Raw genomic sequence first — 22,171 nt, forward strand, 5'->3', positions numbered from 1 at the left:
GGCTCATTCTAACGGAAATGAAAAGTTCTAGTGCCCTTTTTAAGTGACCAAAAAATTGGAGGGCACCTAGGCCCCCTCCCACGCTAATTATTTTCCCAAAGTCAACGGATCAAAATTCTGAGATAGCCATTTTCTTCAGCGTAGTCTAAAAACCTTATAACTATGTCTTTGGGGATGACTTACTCCCCCACAGTCCCCGTGGGAGGGGTTACCAGTTCAAAACTTTGACCAGTGCTTACATATAGTAATGGTTATTGTGAAGTGTACAGGCGTTTTCAGGAGGATTTGTCGGTTGGAGGCAGGGGTTGAGAAGAGGGGGATATGCTGGGGGAACTTTCCATCGAGGAATTTGTCATGGGGGAAGAAAACTTCCATGAAGGGAGCGCAGGATTTACTAGCATAACTTAAAAAAAACAATGAAAAAATAAATATGAAAAAGTTTTCTTTTTCAGCTGGAAGTAAGGAGCAGCATTAAAACTTAAAACGAACAAAAATTATTACCCATATGAGGGGCTCACCTCCTTCTAATACCTCGCTCTTTACGCTAAAGTATTTTTAGTAATTTCAACTATTTATTCCGCAGCTTTTGTGATTCAGGGGTCATTCTTAATGAATTGGGACAAAATTTAAGCTTTAGTGTAAAGAGCGAGGATCTGGCGAGGGGGCGAACCCCCTCATATATGTAATAAAAACATGAAAATACAAAAGTTCTTTACGTAAGCTAATTTATAAGTTACGTATATCTTTTACTTATAAAAAGATTCGTAAAAAGTTAAAAGTTCTAGTTACCTTTTTAAATAACCAAAAATCGGAAGGCAACTAGGCTTCCTCTCCCGCTCTTTTTTTCTCAAAATCATTCGATCAAAATTATGAGAAAGCCATTTAGCCAAAAAAAAAATAAATATACAAATTTCGTTTAATTATTCCTCTGCGGAGAGCCAAAATCAAAGCATGCATTGAGTCAGAAACGTTCAGAAATTAAATAAAAAAAACAACAAGTTTTTTAAATGAAAGTAAGGAGCGACATTAAAACTTAAAACGAACAGAAATTACTCCGTATATGAAAGGGCTTTTCTTTCTCAACGCCCCGCTCTTTACGCTAAAGTTTTTTACTGTTTTAAAATGTAGAGTTAAGAGAAAGAGTCAAACTTTAGCGTAAAGAGCGGGGTATTGAGAAGGAAAAGCCCCTTTCATATACGGAGTAATTTCTGTTCGTTTTAAGTTTTAATGTCGCTCCTTACTTTCATTTAAAAACTTGTTTTTTTTTATTTAATAATAATAAGAATGAAAGTTTCCCAAAAAGGATGCGATCTTGTTGGAAATTATGCTAATGGACTGCTCCGTCCTTAGTTCCTAAAAAAAAGGTACTATTCAGGACACTTGCCTGATCATTGTTATCAAAAAACTTTCCCCCCAACCATTAGTGTCTTTATAATAGGAGTTTGTCTGATGTTTAGAAAAGTCTTCCATGGTGTTTTTCGAATTCACGTGAGGCTCTATGACAAGCTGCCCTAATGTTTGGTGAAACCCCCTTCTGGCTTGATTACAAGCAAACAAAGCACAATATTTGCGGAAAAACCCTTTTTTCAATGAAGAAAATACTAGCCAAGTGTACTTATCCATCCAGCTAACTTGGAACTTCCTTGTTTTTGAGCCTGTGACATGAACTGGGAAAGGATAGTTCTTGTTTGGTTTAAAATGCCTTTTCAGTAAATTATACATTGTTTCATCGAAAACCGAACCTCTTCTTTCAAAAAAGGTTTTAGTGTCAAGCTCAACATGTTTACTTGATCATGTTTGTCTGCTACCACCTCAGCATTTGGTATTGATTCTTGGGCTGAAGTTGAAGGTTCAGTCGCAACGGCAATGTTCAGCTGATCACTGTTGCCACTTTTTTCCAAGTCAACCTCACTAATTTGTCGTTTTTACCCCAAAGCTGGGAAAAACTGTTGTTTTTTTTCGAAATTTTCATACTTAACCTATCTTTAGCAACACTTGGTTTTAGACTGTCCACTGAAAAGGCCTAGGTTTCATTGTAAGAATGACCGCTTCGTCCCCTAGAGAAGAATCACCCACGAAAAGATGATCTTTAAAAAATAACAGATAGCTCAAAAGATTGCTTGACAGAGGGTGAGAAGTTGGACAGGAAATGGATTAATATTCTGCTAGTGACCCACTCGGGCAATTACAGGCCGAAAAATTTTCGAAAACGGTTAGCATACTATGTCTAGATCAATATTTAGCCACTATCCCTTATTCTAAGTATCAGAAAATTATGCGAGAAATTTTTTTAGTGAGATTTTAGGGATAAGGGCGGGTCCAAAGCCCCCCCCCCCCCCCTGCTTACGTACTTGCCAAAGATAAGCGTAGTTCATGCAAAATAATAGGTTAATACGAGGTTAAATTTTTCATATCCACATTTATTTTAAAGCTTCATTTAACGAAGCTTCTTCATCTAAGGCTTGATAAAATTATCTAGAGTAGTGTATAATTTCATACAAGGCGTTATTGAGGGTGGGAAATCCTTTGGTAGGTGGGGAGTGTGCTTTAAGTCTAAAAAAATATGGAAACTCGATGTATGGCCAAATATCCTAATTCCCGATGAATCCTCAGATAAATGTAAAATGAGCCTTGTTTTTATTTGTTAGAGGGATAATTCTGAGTTCTTTCTTGCTTCTCCAGATTTTTTTTTGACTGAGGTTGTACTATTGGTTTTGTGTATTAGGAGGGGGGATAGAGCTCCTCTTATTGCAGAATTTTTTTCTATGCAACGTAAAGATTACATTTTCATGCCTACTGGCACTAAGGAGAGGGCACAAAAAATGCAGGTTAAAAAAGGGAGTGGTGACTCTCCTCCAGACTTAAGAAAACCTTGGATCAAATAGCTCTTAGTGACAACCTGAAGTAAAGGGCGATCATTGTTTACAGAAACTCTAAAAAAAGAAGTCTGATTGCAATAAATGCGACTTTACGAATTTTAAAGTTCCTCACTAAACTCTTTTAGCACATGATCTTATATAATTTTCAAAACAGTTCGTGGTAACGAACCCGGAGCGACCCGGCTCAATAGTAAACAAAACTCTAAAAAATGGAATTTTGGTACCAATAGCTACATCAAAAGAATCTCATGTTAATGCTGATTTTAAATATATAAGTTTCATCAAGTTTAGTCTTACCCATCAAAGTTTACGAGCCTGAGAAAATTTGCGTTATTTTAGAAAATAGGGGGAAACGCCCCCTAAAAGTCATAGAATCTTAACGAAAATCACACCATCAGATTCAGCGTATCAGAGAACCCTACTGTAGAAGTTTCAAGCTCCTATCTACAAAAATGTAGAATTTTATATTTTTTGCCAGAAGGCAGATCACGGATGCGTGTTTATTTGTTTGTTTGTTTTTTTGTTTGTTTTTTGTTGTTGTTTTTTTCCCCAGGGGTGATCGTATCGACCCATTTGTCCTAGAATGTTGCGAGAGGGCTCATTCTAACGGAAATGAAAAGTTCTAGTGCCCTTTTTAAGTGACCAAAAAATTGGAGGGCACCTAGGCCCCCTCCCACGCTAATTATTTTCCCAAAGTCAACGGATCAAAATTCTGAGATAGCCATTTTCTTCAGCGTAGTCTAAAAACCTTATAACTATGTCTTTGGGGACGACTTACTCCCCCACAGTCCCCGTGGGAGGGGTTACAAGTTCAAAACTTTGACCAGTGCTTACATATAGTAATGGTTATTGTGAAGTGTACAGGCGTTTTCAGGAGGATTTTTTGGTTGGAGGCAGGGGTTGAGAAGAGGGGGATATGCTGGGGGATCTTTCCATCGAGGAATTTGTCATGGGGGAAGAAAACTTCCACGAAGGGAGCGCAGGATTTACTAGCATAACTTAAAAAAAAAACAATGAAAAAATGAATATGAAAAAGTTTTCTTTTTCAGCTGGAAGTAAGCAGTAGCATTAAAACTTAAAACGAACAGAAATTATTACCCATATGAGGGGCTCACCTCCTTCTAATACCTCGCTCTTTACGCTAAAGTATTTTTAGTAATTTCAACTATTTATTCCGCGGCTTTTGTGATTCAGAGGTCATTCTTAATGAATTGGGACAAAATTTAAGCTTTAGTGTAAAGAGCGAGGTACTGGCGAGGGGGCGAACCCCCTCATATATGTAATAAAAACATGAAAATACAAAAGTTCTTTACGTAAGCTAATTTATAAGTTACGTATATCTTTTACTTATAAAAAGATTCGTAAAAAGTTAAAAGTTCTAGTTGCCTTTTTAAATAACCAAAAATCGGAAGGCAACTAGGCTTCCTCCCCCGCTCTTTTTTTCTCAAAATCATTCGATCAAAATTATGAGAAAGCCATTTAGCCAAAAAAAATAAATATACAAATTTCGTTTAATTATTCCTCTGCGGAGAGCCAAAATCAAAACATGCATTGAGTCAGAAACGTTCAGAAATTAAATAAAAAAAAACAAGTTTTTTAAATGAAAGTAAGGAGCGACATTAAAACTTAAAACGAACGGAAATTACTCCGTATATGAAAGGGGCTTTTCTTTCTCAACGCCCCGCTCTTTACGCTAAAGTTTTTTACTGTTTTAAAATGTAGAGTTAAGAGAAAGAGTCAAACTTTAGCGTAAAGAGCGGGGTGTTGAGAAGGAAAAGCCCCTTTCATATACGGAGTAATTTCTGTTCGTTTTAAGTTTTAATGTCGCTCCTTACTTTCATTTAAAAACTTGTTTTTTTATTATTTAATAATAATAAGAATGAAAGTTTCCCAAAAAGGATGCGATCTTGTTGGAAATTATGCTAATGGACTGCTCCCTCCTTAGTTCCTGGCCTTCTATTCTAAAGTTTTACTCTTTGTTTCAATTTCTTTAAAAACGACTGCTCAAGCAATAAGTTGGAATAAGAAGTAGTTTTGAAGCAATATAAAACTTTAGCGTAAGACAGTCCCCTTATATGCGGAATGATTTCTGTTCCTTCTAAGTTTTGACATCGCTCTTTACTTTCGTTTGAAAGAAGACTGTTTTATTTTAAAATTCAATACTTGAGTTGTCATTGAAGCCTGATTGTTTTAGGCGCTTACAATGGCTGACCCGGTGTTTTTGTGGAAAGATAGAATTGTAACAACAAGGAAATTTTCTGTCGGAAGAAAAGGGCAAAATTGAAACTTAAAGGAGTCGAATTTATTTTATTTTTTTAACTGCTACACATGTCTTTAAAATTAGTGCAAATAAACCCACGTACAATATTTCTTTATGTTTACTAGCACCATGCTAAAACAGCATCTTGCTGAAAAAAAAATCTAAGAATTTCTATGCAGTAACGGAAAAATTAAAGGTTTTACTATGCTATTATGGTATAAAATTAAGCACTTACGATGTTTAATTGATTTAAATTCCCTTAATTTGGTTTTACTTCTGGAAATCGAGTCTATTCCCGTGAATGGCTAAATTTTCAGCATTTAAATTTTATGGCGAGATAAGTCTGAAGTGAAGCTGTCCTGAGTGTCTTGGGACTATAAACTAACACCAGAAGTCTCACCCTCACTTGAAATTTCCCGTTCTATATTCAGAAATAACCAGATTGCTATTACGGTTTTTGACTTTGAGTGGTTCTAAGGTGTGTTTCGACAGTTTAAAGTTTTTCTGTTGGAGCTATGATAATTCGGCTGGTGAGATCAATGAGTTGCTTGATAAATCATCGTTTTATTTTTGTTTTCCTTTTGTATGAGACAGTAAAACAGTATCGCTTTTTTGCGTTTTTACAGTAACTTAAGTTGTATTCTGAAGTCGCGTTCGTTCCATATGTTCTGCACCCTTAGGAATAATTTTTTGGCTCCTAAAACAACAATCTTGTTTGTTTGTTTGTTTTTTTTTATGACTGGGTTTTGTGTTGTTTATTTACTGGTTTTGTATATGTATGTTGCCTAGGATGAGAAGTTATAGTTTCTGTTCGTTTTAAGTTTCAATTTTGCTCTACTTCTGCCAGAATTTCTTTTTTTTCATTAATAATAGAGAAACAGCTACCTAATCAAGTTGAAATTTTGAAGACAAGCTCCTTAATCCAAGTAATACAATTGTGTTCTAATTACCGTGCCGTACTAATAGCAGAGAAATAAGATTGAATTAAGTAGGAAACGGAACAAACATGATGGCTTATTGTGATGCTTATTGTGACGCTAATCAAAAGGTTATGACGAGCTTGAGAAGCAGTGAGGGAAGGACCACCTAGCCGAGTAGATGACACGCGAGTGTTACATGCTCCTTGGAACGAGGTTTTGAGTCCTAGCGTAGCGAATACTTTGGCTTCGGGCAGGAGTCAGTGATGTGGCTGCTAGCTCAGTCGTCCTTACGTACACAGGGCGAAAGCCGAGCGTATAGTTGTCTCTCCATTAGGAATGAAAATGAATGTATCTAAACCAAAGAGAAAGAGTATTAAAATTATTTTTGACTCGGTTTAGGACCCTTTGACTACTGCAGTTCGACAAATAGAAGATTTTAACTTTGTCCCAGACAGAAAGGTGGGAGGCTGTTGGTTACGTCAAATTACAAATCAAGAAGCCGTTCAGCCGAGGAAAAGAGCTGTCGGCAGGAAAATCGATGTCAAGTCGGAAAAACCTCAGAAACTTGTGATAAAATTAAAAGAACCTTTCGACAGGTAATAATTTCTGTTTCTTTTTTCTTGGTATTTTTTCCTTATCTTCTATTTCGAAGATAGAATTTGATGAAAAAATAATAGAAAATCGGATACCCAAAAAATCCCTCTAAAAATAATTATAAGCAGACTTTATATTAACTGGCTTAAAATGTTTCCATTCCACTTCCTGGACCACTTATTAACTAGTGTAAAAAAAAAGACAAATTGACCAGAGCGCTTTAAGTAAAAATCCCTAATATTTGCATAGAATTTTGATTAAGCATTGACTGCGAAAACAATATGATAAAAATATTACTAGTAGAGAATAATCTCATTATCAGTAGAACATAGTGAGTATAAGCGAACTTTATCTTGCTCTAAAGCTCCAACCCCATGCCCCATATTTCTGGTGAAGGATTTGCATAGTGTATTCGATTAAACATCGGATAATAAAATTTTTATGTTTTGTGATTCTTGCGCTGTTAGTAGTATGTAAAAGTACTTATTATTCTTTTTAGCATTTTAATTTTCTTATTGCTGTTATTATACAATTGAATGTGTGAATAAATACTGACTTCTAAGATACAGAAATATTTCGCGGGTTTTTGCTAAATTCTAACATTAATCTTGCCCTTCAATCAGTTGTAAAAGTTTTATTTGCAAGTGACGGGTCATCTTCATAAAAAGACATTTTTAAAATATGCTTCAATAGATTTCTTAGCAAAGTTGCAATTTTTTTATCTGTTAAATATCTTTACTTTATTTTGCTTCCTACACTTGAACTAAAATTAAACTTGACACAGTTTCTTTAAGTAAGATTATGGATCTAAAATTGAACCGTCTTTAGTAAATTTTTATAGCACTGCTAAAAGCGTTGGGCGCATTTTTTTTGACTTCTTCTCGTTTCGCAACTTAAAAAGATCGAAAAATCCTAGGGGCTCTGACAATTCCATAAAGAGATTCTACCACCGATTTCCCTTAGGTAAATGTCAAGGGGTGGTTTAAAATTGTCCTTTTTTCTTTCTTTTTTCTCGTTTTATATTGGCACTTGAGAAGACTTTGAGTTGTGACTGACTATTGTCTACTTTCTTTAAAATAGGAACAAGCCCCGAAAAGTTGTCATCCAGCGTTTAGACGAAGAAGGTGGTAAAACTGATGACGTGAACGCTGCACTTGCATTAACATCCTTAGGTGGACAACAACAGCAAGACCAAGTCATGGGGGAATTGGATGCTTATCAAGAAACCAGCTACCAAGAAGGTTGGTTTTCAGGATATCTATTAATCTTTTCAACTTGTTGTAATGCGCTGTATTCTATCAGGTGTCAGTTTTGAATGGTGTGGTTTCTGTTGATTAAGGAGTAGTATGTGATGTTATGGAACTCCGTCATAAAGATTAAAGGAGTTTGAATTAACTTCTCTTTTTTTGACAATTTTCTGCAACTATTGTTACTGTCAAAACTGATGATTCTTCTATTAATTTTCCTATCCTTTTCTTGTATGGAAGAGAAGGGACTAAAACATCAAAATCATACCTTTTCCTACGTTAATCCTGATGGATGTTGTTGGATATTTCTCTAGGTATTCAAGTTCCTCAGGGCTTAATGTTGAATCCATTTTATTTTTTTTTTTCTTATATTTTTTTATGTATTTTCAGGGAAATAATCATCTTTGAAATAGCTAAGCGGATGATACTGATGTATGTGTTAAAGAAAAAGATTCATACGCATTGCTTAAAAAATGATTATATCTATTAGTTGGGTTAACCAGTCGGTTGTTACTAATTATTTAGTACAAAATTCCATGGAAACTGAATTTATAATTTTGCCTGTTCAAAAATTAATGGCTAGGAAATTCATCCCTAGAGCGTCAAGTTTATGAGCATAAAACCTGTAGTCTAACCGTATTATTGCTTGAGAGTTTTTCTCAATATTTTTTTTTCATTGATATTGATCAATTTCGGGTAATATTCACAAAGTTTTGGTTGATGTTTTTTCTAAGATATGTTTTTCATATTTAAAGAACGTAACAATGATAGTTTGTTTGTATAAAATAAACCAGACTAAGTCTGGATATTCTTTTTTGATTCGATGGAGAATTCTGGCATGAAAGGGAAAGGACGATAAACATTAAAATTGTACCTTTTCGGATGTCAATCGTGATAGATGTCGATGGATTTAAAAACAGTACAGTGCTCTTTGATTGTTATTACACAGTTATCTATCTAAACAGATCCTTAAAGATCCGTCAAAATAAAACAATAAGTAAGGTGGTTATGTTGTAAATTGGCTACCACAACTTGTAGATGCATCCAAAACAGAAACATAATTTTTTTTGTATATGTTTGGTTTGAAACTTTTTTGAGAGGTAAATTTTAATATGACATTTTAAAATGCAAAATTGGATATTTTTTCATTCAGTATTTTTACGTTTTCTACGAAATTTACCTTCCTTTTGTTTTTAGTCGTCCTTTAAAGTATTGGCTTCCTGTTAATTCTGAAAGAGCTAATTGAAAAATTGTCTGGTAGATACCAAACTGTATCTAACGGACAAGTAAATATATGTTAATAGATAGAAACCTACTGAAGTAATCTCATAATTCTCGGATTGATTTAAAAAAGAAAAAGTGAAATAATAAATTAGCCTTTGAGAATTTTGCTCTTCTAGTATTTGTTTACCTATTTTGGGATAATCTTTCGTGTTTCACTTATACCGCTTTTTTCTTCTTTTTTTTTACGAGGTAAATCCTATGTTTGTTTATATCCAAATTTAAGGTATTTTGAATTTCCGATGACCTCTACCCCTTCTCTACCTAAAACTTGTGCAAGGCATCTCTATGTTTTAATAACACCAAACTTCTTTTAATAAGATCAGAAAATTTCACAATGTTTCTACCGTCTGGCTGAATTCTCTTTATAATTGACATATTGCCGGTAAATCTAATGGATAAGTAATGAAAAATGGCTTTATTGTGAGTTCCAACCTCCGCTATGTTTCTACTTTAAAAATTTAATTGATTCTGTGAAGACAGAATTTGTGTGTTCACATCTTAACAAAACGCGACTTCTTTTCACTTGAAATGACAATTTCACGATATGTCTCAAGTATCTTTTGCAAGTGACGTAGTTTCGGTAAAGCTTTTATATAACTAATGAGGAGAATTATCTAAATTTTTTGAAGGTACATATCCTGAATCGATGTTGAATAGTCTGTTGAATACTGATCATCAAGGTGGAGGAATGTCAATGCCTAGCCTGGATCCAGACCCACTGCCAGAAGAGAAAATGCATAAGGCAGAAGAATACCAACAACAAGAAGGGGCCTATATGCTAGAAGATGGCACTATAATTCCAGGTAATAGTTTTCCCTGGTTGATCAATTTCTAAATTTGTTTTCCATATTATGCTTTCAGAGGGAATTATTTCTTACTTGAGCCTTCTGTTCTCACAAATGGCCCTCCCTAGACGTCACTCTAAATCGAGTTTTCTAGTTTCGTTTTTGCAGCGAGGCTATGCTTATCTATTTTAGTGTCCAAGAACACCTGGTTCAAATACGAATATGACGCTTTTAGCCTTTGACGCTTTTAGCCTTTGACGCTTTTAGACGTAAAAGCTTGACGCTTTTAGCCTTTGTTTTTCAGCAAACACTGACATAAAAGAAACTTGATTTTGCTTCCATATATGCATTTACATATTTTTTTTTAAATGAACGATGCTCTCCATTTCTTCGTTTCGATTCAAAGTTGAACTAAATATTTGTTATTGGTAGTTCAATATGTCTTAGTTATTGTCAGAATTTGCTAACATTTCAGCTTATCTTGTTGACGTCACAGTAGATGTTCGACTGCATCCCAATTTAACTCCGCGTTTTATTTTTTATTTTTTTTTTTTGCAAAACAAAGCTAACTACAACTCTTACAAAACAACCGAAAAAACGTATTATGCTTCATAATCGCTAACTTGATTCTAGTAATATGGCTTGAAACTCCCCGTGTATAATTTACTCTTTAGACGGCCCCAAAGAATAAATACGGGATAATGGGGAGCTTGTTAAGGTTTATTCAGTGCCCACTCAAGAACAGTCTTGAGACTAGGCTTGTCCTTAAAAGATCTCGTAGCCAACCTTTGAAAGGTTTAACCTATGAGAGTTTATCCTTTTTAGCTGAACTAGAATATCACAGTAATTGCTAATAATAGAACTCGTTTGCAAGAATCATAGGCTATATTAAGAAACTGATTCAGCTCGAGAACAACATTTTTAACGGTACTTGAATAAATCTCTTACCATCTCAACCAACTTATGTACGCTTTTTTGGACTTTCAAAGGTACCTGGACTGTTTTTACTGGCTGCATTGAGGTTCCTCATGGTCCCAAACTTCTCAAGGCGCTACTTATGTTTCTGATCACTGCCTTTCAAGGGGGCTTTCTCACACTCAAATAGATGCTGCTTAGTCCTTTTTATACAAAAAATCCAGCTTCATTGAAGGCTTCTTGTTGCATCCCTGCTTTCCATTGCTTAATATAGTCTTTTACGTGGGCTATGGATCCTTACAAGTGACAACCTTGCACAACCTTATTCCTAGTTCAGTTCTCTGGATTGATTTTTGGGATTTACTTACTGTACAACTATGTTCATTGCTCATTGGTTGTGATTCTATGAAAAATCGCACCCATGCTTTTTGGCCAGACAAGAATTATATGCGATCTTTCAAAGTATAATGTGATATTCGTCAACCCGACTTGAGATCCATACGCACTGTAAAAAATGCGGAGGTTATACCCTTACCGCTTTCTGGTAATAAATTGAAATCAATGGGATAGAAAAAGGGGACAAAACCAAGCTGTCGCACCAGCGACACAATTCTCACAAAAAAGATTAATAAACGAACGTACTAACTGTTTTTTCTTTTACATATATCACAGAAAAAAGAATCACAAAAAAGATTAATAAACGAACGTACTAACTGTTTTTTCTTTTACATATATCACAGAAAAAAGAATCACAAAAAAGATTAATAAACGAACGTACTAACTGTTTTTTCTATATATATATATATATATATATATATATATATATATATATATATATATATATATATATATATATATATATATATATATATATATATATATATATATATATATATATATATTTATACAAGATACCTGATATTTGATATATTTATTATTGTGATTCTTAGGTGGTAGTATTGAAGGTTTGCCAATAACTACTGAAGGGGCCGATGGAACCACCTACATATTAGTCATGGATGAGAATCAGGAAAATCTGGATTTGAACCAAGTCATACAAGGTAAATCGTCCTGTGGGACTTTCTACACTTTTTTTGTTATTCTTCTTTTTTGATATCTAATTTTTAAAGTCCCCTTGGATATATGAATAAATATGCAAAATGGTATAAATCACAAAAGCTGATATATAAGTTTCGAAAACCATCTTATACATTTGAAAATTACCGCTTGATTGAAAAATAATTTACTTTCTTTTAAGTGTAAAACTAAAGCAGTAGTAGTTTTCGAAAAAGGGCTCTCATGACTAGAAGTGATTTGTTACTAAAGAAGTGGGACTAATTTATCTAGCGTTAAGGGGTTGGTATTTAAAGATTTTATCTATTTATTCCACTTTAGCTGCATAAGCTGACAAAGGATACAATTGAATATGTGGTGTATGGCCAGTCAATATATAACTAAAGGAAAAATCCAAATAATATAATAAATAGTTTATATTTTAGTATATTGTTGCTTTCTTTATTGCACCGGTTTTAATAAGTTAGCTTCGGAACCTCTTTATTTTTTTAGATCACGAAAAGCAATATTTGGCGACTTTCCTTTTTTTTTGTAAATGCAAAATTTTTGTCAGTAGTGTCCTTAGTTCATTTTTAATTTTCCGGCCTTTTTACTTTGACTTTGCTATTGACTTATTTTGAATGTGTTCCGGATCTTTAATCTGTTGTTCCTGTTCTAAAATTCTTCCTGTTCTGAAAGTTCTAAGATTCCTTCGAAAGAGAGAAAGAACAATTTATTGTAACCAAACTTACCAGCACTTACCTTATTCTGCTTGGTGATCACCATGAGAAGTAAAAACATGTCCGAGGGGATTGTAAATTCCATACAAGGCTACAGTAAAAGCATTACAACCAGGCAGGTCACGTTTCTGGTTGAGCCCCACAAACGTTACAAATAAGCAATAACATGGGTGCATTGTAATTCTACCCCCAAGAGTCCAACTCTTCCAGAGTAAAGTATGGAACAACCGAACAGCGTTGTTTTTCAAAACGCGCACAGAACGAGAATGGAAGTAAGAATCCCGAGATAAACGCTATATCAATAAATTATGCATGGGCGAGTAAGGAAAAAATAAAGATCTACGATAAAAAGAGGGGGAAAGGGTTTAGTTTTCTCGTCATGCCAAGGCTATATGACATTGTTTTACAAATATATCACACAGGGGCCTGAAAGACAGGTTTTTGTTAATACAAATTCCCAATGTAACTACGGGAAAAAAAACAGAATTTAAAGTCTGACGTTATAGCACTTAATACCATTGGATGCAGTCTAGGTTTGACGGAATTTTTTCTATAAACGATTGCTAGTTATATGGTACTATGAGACTTACCAGAAATCCCGCTTTTCACATCTTTCCTTAATTAAATCTAGATATATAGCACCAACCATAAAACCTAGATATATAGCACCAACCATAAAACCATTGTTCAAGGGCTAAGTTAATTACACTAGTTAGATAGATCAGTGCATCTTCAGTCTTACACCTTCATCGAAAACCAAACGCATTGCTATTTAACAAACTAGATCTGTAGAAACAACTTGTTAAGTTGGCTCCAATATATTTGTCGTAAGACGAGAAACAACAGTCATCACTGATAAGGAACGATAATTACGAAAGTCATTTTAGCATATTTTATTTTAACAATCTGGAAACTTGCTCGTCGGAAACGTCAATGGGTGGTTTTAGAACCCTCAGATACAGATAGGGAAAAGTATTTGAAAACTTTTAGACTCACTAGGACACTACCACATGATCGTTCATCCAAGCTGTAGGAGATGGTTTGGTAGACCATCTTGCTTGCTTGGTCATATTGATGCAATTTTCTCATTATATTATGTGTATAGATATCTAAAAGTTCGTTTGAAGTTGGGAAATGTACTTTCGGATAGTGAGCTCCCTGTATTCATCGGAATAAAGCAAGAAACCATCACATCTTTGACTAACTTTGTGAATATCCCCTGAAATTGATCAATATCGATAAAAAAAAAGGATGTGATATAGAGTATCGGACGGTTTCATTTTTGGACGATCTCGTAGTCGTCCCCACCTAGTGGCCAAGGGATTTACCAACATTGAAACCATAGGTAGTGTGATAGAAGGTTTCTTCTGGCATTCGGAGAAGATGACCGTGCCACCTCTGCGTACACTGTACTACTTACAGGCAAAATGGAGCCCGTATTTTTAGGGTAAGGCTTCTCTCTGGGATGGCAGATGCATTGGTGGCTCCTGCGTTGACTTCACCCTCGATTGATGGGTCGTTAGACAGAGTGGAGCCCAGGTATGTGAGATCTTTCACAATTGCTCCTTAGTTCTGATATACTTCGAGTGAAGTATGGTTGAGGTGATTATGTATCACCAAACTTGATTTTTGTTTTTTGCTCTAGGTAATGTTGAGTCCCGTTTTGCCTGTCGACAGCAGTTAGCCTCACAGAAAAATCTATGACTGGACCTCAGACTTAATTTCAGTTCGGTAGTCGCACTCATTATCACATTGTCAATGACGCGGTTAACGACTTCGAACCCGCTTCGAGTTGAAAGCGTTCAAAATTTCGTTGAGGAAGCTATTTCGTCTTTACAGATTTTACTCTAGTTTGTTTCCTTTATTTTTTGAAGTACAAATTAAAACCCTGGATATTAGTAATTATCTCAGTAATTTTGATAATGCTTTTTTTCGATCAACAAAAGTCACTTGGACCTTTGAGCGTGCATTGTTGTAACTGCTTTAACAAGAGCACTGATATGAAATTTTACTGTCTACTGAAATACTACTGTCTTGTGATTTGGTGCATTTTTACTTATTTTTGTGAATTTGCTCTGTTAAAAGAACTGACCAAATTCATAAATCGTTCAGGCTGTGTTTAATTATAGGACTTTCTGGCAATGGAGAAGGGAATCAAGCGGTTTTGAGGATTGAAGAAGATGGCACAGTTTCATATGCTCCTACCGAGGATCAAGCAGATGGGGGCAATATTTACGGAAGCGCTGATGATACAGGGCTAGCTTACACTGGTAAATTTCTGTTGCTTTACTTAATGGCAAAATGTTAATTTCCTATTCACCTTTCTTGTTTCTTTTTTGTAAGGTTATTTGAAAATGAGTGTATTCAAGTAATTAGTTTAATCATATGTTGTCGTTTGAATCTAACGCTCAATCAGATTATCTTTTTATTTGGGTCTTCCTTTCCAACGATTCCTGAGAGAGGTGTCCATGATGTACGCATTAATCAGAATTTTTACCAGGACCTTAAAAAAAAATTTAAATGAGGGTTTAAAAACTATTTCAAGTCCAAATCACTTTCGGCCAAGAAAAAAAAAACTATATATAAAAAGATCTACTAAAAGATCCACTAGATGTACAAAAAAAATAATATCATATTTTTGGAATTATTAAATATTATATAACAAAATATTAGTTTTGAAATTGTTTCTAAAATTCTGAGCCGAAAAATTAGAGCGGAATATTTAATCGTACTTTAAGGTCGGTGGTTTAATCGTAAGATCCTCGGGACTCGGGACTAAAAATTTCTGTCTCTGAGACAATATCAAGGTGTGGCAGGCTATCCTGCTCTGTACTAGTTTGGCTTTTCGCTTACGATTTATTAATTTTAATAGTCTTGGGGGAAGGAGGTAAATATGAACAGCTATGCCCTAAAATTTATCCACTATTATAACAAAAGATGAGTCATGCGATGAAGTAGACTTGACCTTAGTCCAAACTTAGTCCAGGAATTGGTGCAGTAAAATAGAAAAGTGAATTTTGTAATCAATGTTAATGACTGAGTGCTTTTGAAATTATTTAACAGAATGAAAAAAAAACAAGCAGTGGAATTACTTCTTTTTTATTCCCAAAACAGTAAAATATATAAAAAAAGAAACATCTTATGAAATGAAATAGCATCTGGGATATCTATACTTGTGAAAACACTTTACCCCATCATTACTATAAGCTTTTAACATATAGATTGTGTATTTATGACTTGTTGTTATGTTGGTTGGCGTATGCAGATATCCTTGATATTTGTTTTATTTTTCAGGAATGCCAGAGGAAGGATTTGATGGACAGACTTTTGAAGGGCAGGAATACCAGGAAGGATATGATTTGGAAGGTGAAAAGAACGATAGGAAGTTTGTACCCCTTCCTTCCGTAGACAAATGCTCACAGGAGGAAGGGGTATGACTTGTTTTTCGGAATATTTTTCTCCTGTGAACTTTCATACGCTACGCTAGCTTGTCATTTCTTTTTATTCTTACTTACTCAAATTGATTGCAAAGGTGAAAAAACAAAAACTATATTTGTTTATAATCTATAAAGGTGTATAAAACAGAATCATTTTTAAAATAAGAGGTAAACATTGTTGCTTAGGGTTGGTTCACCCCCACTCCATGTCAAGGAAAAAATTTGTTTTCTTAATGAAATATTCCATTCGTATTCTTACCTGCAGCAAGATGGGAAGGCGGAACACCCTAAAAATCAGTTAATCAATTATTAAATCCATAGGAACTACAGGACCAGAGATAAATTAAATATAACAAAAGGTACTTGATTTCACATGAAAGCGAAGCCCAGTGTTGAAACTGAAACCAAATTGAAATTATCATAAATATGAGGAGAGCTCTCATGCATAAACTAGTGCTCTTCGGGCTAGGATCTAGCTTGTACTTTATTGAGCTACCAGTCGACAATGGCCTCGGTGGTCTCCTCCCTATTGCGTTTCAAAATATTGCGTCTAAAAATGCTATTGGCCATATACGTCTAAATGAGCACCGTTTCAACCTCGAACTATTGTGGTAGGAATTCAAACTTCAGTGTCAAAAGTGGTGGTGGCAGACCAACTCATATGCAGGTGCTTTCAGTTCAGTTTTAAAGTTGTTCTTCACTTTCATGAGAAAAATAATTTTAAAAATGTTAAATCCCCACTCGATGTTTCACTTTATCCGGGGTCTGAAGCTTTTCTTTAATTTAATGTGAAAAGAAACGAAATATCAACATTCCATTCAGAAACTGTTTGATTTAATCGTGATCTGCTAGATCTGTGTAGAAAGAGTCCTTGGTCCTTTGAGTATTTGTTCTAATTGTTGTTAAGTCAATCGGAATGTCAGGTTAGACTTTAATAACTTATTTCGTAACTTTTTGTATATTGAAAGCGCTAAATAATTGCTTAGACCACACTGCTTTTCCATTTATAGAATTTAAGAGAGAGGAAAACGGGTATAATTTGAATAAAACGGTGGAAATAAAAAAAACTTTAAAAAGTGAACATCCGAACATTTCGACTCCACGTCCGGGAGCCTTTATCAACGAAAAAAAAAATTAAAGTTAAGTTAAATTAAACGCAACATATAAAGAAAAGACAAAAAAAAAAAAACAAAGGAATAAAATTCACATCTTTATAACCTCCAAAATACTGCAATTACTGTAAAATCCTAAATAAGCACACAGAAATGACGAAGGATTTGTCTTTTCAGAGACAATCAGAAAAACACAAGAGACTATCCTTTGTCATTTCTGTGTGCTTATTCAGGCTTTTATAATGATTGCAGCATTTTGAAGGTTATTAAGATGTGATTTATATTTTATTTTTTCTTCATATGTTGCATTTAATTTAATTTACCCTTTTCCCCACTGTTTATTTAATTTATACCCGTTTTTCTCTCTTAAATTTTGTACTTGAAAACGCTGAATTTGTCCAGTTTTTGATAATCACTTAACAAAATTTAACTTTCTCTCAACTCTGCTTTTTAAAACAGTAAAAACTTTAGCGTAAAGAGCGGGGCGTTGATGAGGAAGCAGCCCCTTTCATATACAAAGTAATTTCTGTTCCTTTTAAGTTTTAATGTCGCTCCTTACTTTCAGCTAAAAAAAACTTGTTTTTTTATTTAATTTCTGAACGTTTTTGAATCAATGTATGTTTTGATTTTGGCTCTCCGCAGAGGAATAATTAACACGAAATTTGCAAGATTATTTTTTTGGCTAAACGGCTTTCTCATAGTTTTGATCGAATGATTTTGAGAAAAAAAAGGAACGGTGGAGGAAGCCTAGTTGCCCTACGATTTTTTGGTTACTTAAAAAGGCAACTAGAACTTTTAATTTTTTACGAATGTTTTTACTAGTAAAAGATAAACGTAACTTATAAATTAGCTTACGTAGCGAACTTTTGTAATCTCATGTTTTTATTACATATATGAGGGGCTCACCCTCTCATCAGTACCTCGCTCTTTAAACTAAAGATTAAATTTTGTCCAATTCATTAAGAGTGACCCCTGAATCACAAAAGCCGTAGAATAAATAGTTGAAATTACTAAAAATACTTTAGCGTAAAGAGCGAGGTATTAGGAGGAGGTGAGCCCCTCATATGCATAATAATTTCTGTTCGTTTTAAGTTTTAATGCTGCTCCTTACTTCCAGTTGAAAAAACTTTTCATATTTATTTTTTCATTGTTTTTTTTTAAATAATGCTAGAAAATCCTGCGCTCCCTCTATGGAAATTTTCTTCCCCCTTGACAAATTCCTCGATGGAAAGTTCCTCCAACATATCCCCCTCTTGTCAACCCCTCCCCCAACCAGAAAATCCCCTTGAAAACGTCTGTACACTTCCCAATAAGCATTACTATATGTAAGCACTGGTCAAAGTTTGTAACTTGTAGCCCCTCCTACGGGGACTGTGGGGGAGCAAGTCGTCCCCAAAGACATAGTTATAAGGTTTTTCGACTACGCTGAATAAAGTGGCTATCTCAGAATTTTGATCCGTTGACTTTGGGAAAACAATTAGCGTGGGAGGGGGCCTAGGTGCCCTCCAATTTTTTGGGTCACTTAAAAAGGGCACTAGAACTTTTCATTTCCGTTAGAATGAGCCCTCTTGCAAGCTTATAGGACCACTGGGTCCATACGATCACCCCTGGAGAAAAAAAAACACCAACAAAAAACAAACAAATAAACACGGATCCGTGATCTGCCTTCTGGCAAAAAATACAAAATTCCACATTTTTGTAGATAGAAGCTTGAAACTTCTACAATAGGGTTCTCTGATACGTTGAATCTGATGGTGTGATTTTCGTTAAGATTCTACGACTTCTCTAAAATTTGGCAAATTTTTTCAGGCTCGTAACTTTTGATGGGTAAGACTAAACTTGATGAAACTTATATATTTAAAGACAGCATTAAAATGCGATTCTTTTGATGTAGCTATTGGTATCAAAATTCCATTTTTTAGAGTTTTGGTTACTATGGACCCGGGTCGCTCCTTACTACAGTTCGTTACCACGAACTGTTTACTTGCCAATTCCTTTCGAAGGAGTTGAATTTTAGGAGGACATCCAGTGCCACCCTTAGGAGGTACAATTTTCAAAACGTTGTAAAATGGCTTAAATTGTAGTGTATTCTTTTCGAAAAGGCTATGTAATGGAAGTATTACAAAAAGTTGTGCTCTCGGATTCTATCTTTCAAGTCATCTTAGCAAAAAAAATTATTTCAGAAAAAATAATATTACGATTATATGGTTTAAGCTAGCATAAAACGTTGTATCAAGAGTGTGAAAACAAATTTCAGTATTTAACTGTTAAAAGCAGATTACCTAGAATTCTGGAGAAAAGAAAAATCGAAAATTTCGAATATAATCCCAAAAAATTGCTTTCCTCTAGAAATTTGATCCTATTTAGATATCAGAAACAAATGATTTTCAATTCGTTCAAAGGTGTTATCATTAGTCAGTCTAATATTTGAAATACAATATGTTACTCTCAGTTCTTTGTGCCATTGCTCTCATTTTATTTTGCAGTTAAACCAAAAATCTGAAGATGACGAGGAGTTGTGTATAAATGTAGAAACTGACCGTGTTTCAAACAAACGTTTTTCGTGCAAAGTTTGCAGCGCAACCTATAGAGGCATGGACTCCCTGTTGATGCACATAGCTCGAGTGCACACAGGAATTCCCGCATTTGTATGTGAAACCTGTGACCAAAGATTTCATACACGTCCGCGATTGAAGAGACACAAAGTTGATGTGCATAAAGAAGGTGATGCATTCATGTGTCATTGTGGAGCTCGTTTCTTTCGTAGTGATAATTTGAAGGATCATATGCGACGACATGATAATTTAAGACCTTATTTGTGTGATATGTGTGGGCGTTCATATGCCAATAAAAACGACTTATTGGCTCACGAGAGGAATCATAGAGGAGAAAAACCTTATATCTGTACTCTTTGCAGCAAAGCTTTTAATGTTGCTCGGAGTTTATCTTTGCACTTGAAACGATTCCATACGTGTGAATTTTGTGGTTCCAATTTTGCAAGCGCTGAAGCACGGGCTTTTCACTATTTTCTTCACAAAACTAGTTTTTCTTGTTTATTATGCTCTGTAAATTGTGGTGATTATAATAGCTGGAGTAACCATATCATTGTGCACAGTCAATATTTGTGCAAGAAATGTGGAACTGTTTTTAACAGTGACAAAGAATGTATTGACCATAGTCACGGGTTGGAGAATTGTATATAAAAAAAAGTAAGGTGTTCTATAAGGATGCGTGCTCTTTGTATTTGTAAGTATCTTTAAATAGAGGAATATTAAAAGCTAAACAAAAATTTTCAGACTATGCTGTTGATTTTCCTGTAGCCTCTTCTGTGCATTGTCCTCTACATTGTTTCACATACATGTTCCAATCAAAATAAAATGATTAACCAAAGGAAGGAAGTAAATATGTGTCAAAATTTTAGGGTGCATTCCAGAAGTCAGTTATTATTAATGGAAATGAATTATTTATAATTGTTTAGGTTCCTAAGGACTAGATATTAAAAAGAAAAACGAACAATTTTTTGAATTGCATGTGCAGGACAATATGTTAACACCTTTTATATACTTTGAGCATAGAAAGGATAAAATTTACAATCTACAATTTAAGGATGAGGATAATATTCAAAGTAGACTATCATAAATGCTAATAGGCTTCTTTGAATTATCCTCTATCAAGGATAATTCAAACTAATAAGATTATCGATTCCTGTTTGTCCTATCAACAAAAACAACGTGCTGTTATCTCACTATCTTATATCGTATTTGGTTTGATATTTAAAATTTTTGAATTACGTAAGATATATTAATTGAAAATTTTAAGCTAGAATAGTAATTTTCTATATATAGACGTTTTCTAGATTCGCTAATCTTGTGAGTGTTCGATAAGTTTGAATGTGTCATAGATACTTAAAAACAATACGACCACTGCAGGAGAGGAAAATAACGTAATTTACGCTCTTAAAATGTATAGTACCGAATGTGATAAACAAATGGAACAGATCTCTCAGCGTTGAAATTTTATCTGTGGAACCCTGGTTAAGCTGATATCGATCAAATTATTTTTACTTTTTACTTTTCAAACCACTTTTTAGATTTAAATATTAATGTTTCTGACAACAATAAATTAGTTTTTAAATATATAAATATAGTGGATGATTTCGATGTTGAAGTAATTAATTTTTCTGTTCCCATCACATGCTCACCCTTTTACTCACAATTATTTAAATATGCAAGTATTTACAGTAATATACGGACTTCAAAAATATACGTCAAATTTTACGCCAAAGACTGATCTTGATAAGTTTTTCCGTGAATTAAATAACTGGGCAATTCGAATTATTTAATTTTCTATGTAATGAACTGCTATTCACTCCGCTGCCCTGAAAATAAGAAATTGTTTTCTGAGAAAATGCATAACAGTGTAGCTAACTCTGCAAGAAATGGACAGTAATAGGAACATTTCAGTTGTATCCTGGAACATTAACGGCGAAGTTTGTGAAAAGCTTCCTCTTCTAGAGTCGCTGGTAGAGCAATTCGGTATCGTATGCCCCCAAGAACATTTTCTTTCCTGTGACCGGTTGCTCCTTATAGACTTACCTACCGCTCTTGCCACAGTGTCTTCAGCAGCATTTTGCCAGCAGAACCGAGATCGCCCCAGCGGAGGCCTCGCAATTCTAAGCAAGTATCAACTCTAAACCCTATAAGTTAGTGAATGCTGTGTCGCCGTAGCTTTTAATGATCTTGCTGTCATACATGTGTACTTACCTACTAACTATGGTGACTAAGCTTTTGAGGCTCGTTTCGCCTCTGCTTGTCAGAAGCTAGCAAAGTTTGCTAAGAAAACCCTCCGTTCTTTTCATAGATGTTTTAGGTGATTTTAATTGTGATCTAACCCATTCTGAACGCCCACGTTCTGAAACTATTACAAGTATGCTGCCTCCCTCATT

The 22,171-nt window shown here is 34.6% G+C and overlaps 1 protein-coding gene across 2 annotated transcripts in view; it reads left to right on the forward strand.

Annotated features, from left to right (window-relative positions):
- Window positions 1-20,515, forward strand: part of LOC136041911 (uncharacterized) — a 63,986-nt gene extending 43,471 nt beyond the window's left edge. The window contains exons 9-15 of one of the 2 annotated variants that reach the window (XM_065726710.1): window positions 6,459-6,655; window positions 7,734-7,894; window positions 9,814-9,987; window positions 11,835-11,945; window positions 14,807-14,947; window positions 15,972-16,108; window positions 19,713-20,515. In XM_065726710.1, coding sequence (XP_065582782.1) covers window positions 6,459-6,655; window positions 7,734-7,894; window positions 9,814-9,987; window positions 11,835-11,945; window positions 14,807-14,947; window positions 15,972-16,108; window positions 19,713-20,429 — 1,638 coding nt within the window. In that variant the 3' untranslated portion in view covers window positions 20,430-20,515. The remainder of the gene's footprint in view (window positions 1-6,458; window positions 6,656-7,733; window positions 7,895-9,813; window positions 9,988-11,834; window positions 11,946-14,806; window positions 14,948-15,971; window positions 16,109-19,712) is intronic. The other variant, XM_065726712.1, reaches the window with a different exon arrangement.
- The last annotated feature ends 1,656 nt before the right edge of the window (window positions 20,516-22,171 follow it).

Source organism: Artemia franciscana, unplaced genomic scaffold (assembly GCF_032884065.1).
Source record: "Artemia franciscana unplaced genomic scaffold, ASM3288406v1 PGA_scaffold_49, whole genome shotgun sequence".
NCBI classification, from domain to species: Eukaryota; Metazoa; Arthropoda; class Branchiopoda; order Anostraca; family Artemiidae; genus Artemia; species Artemia franciscana.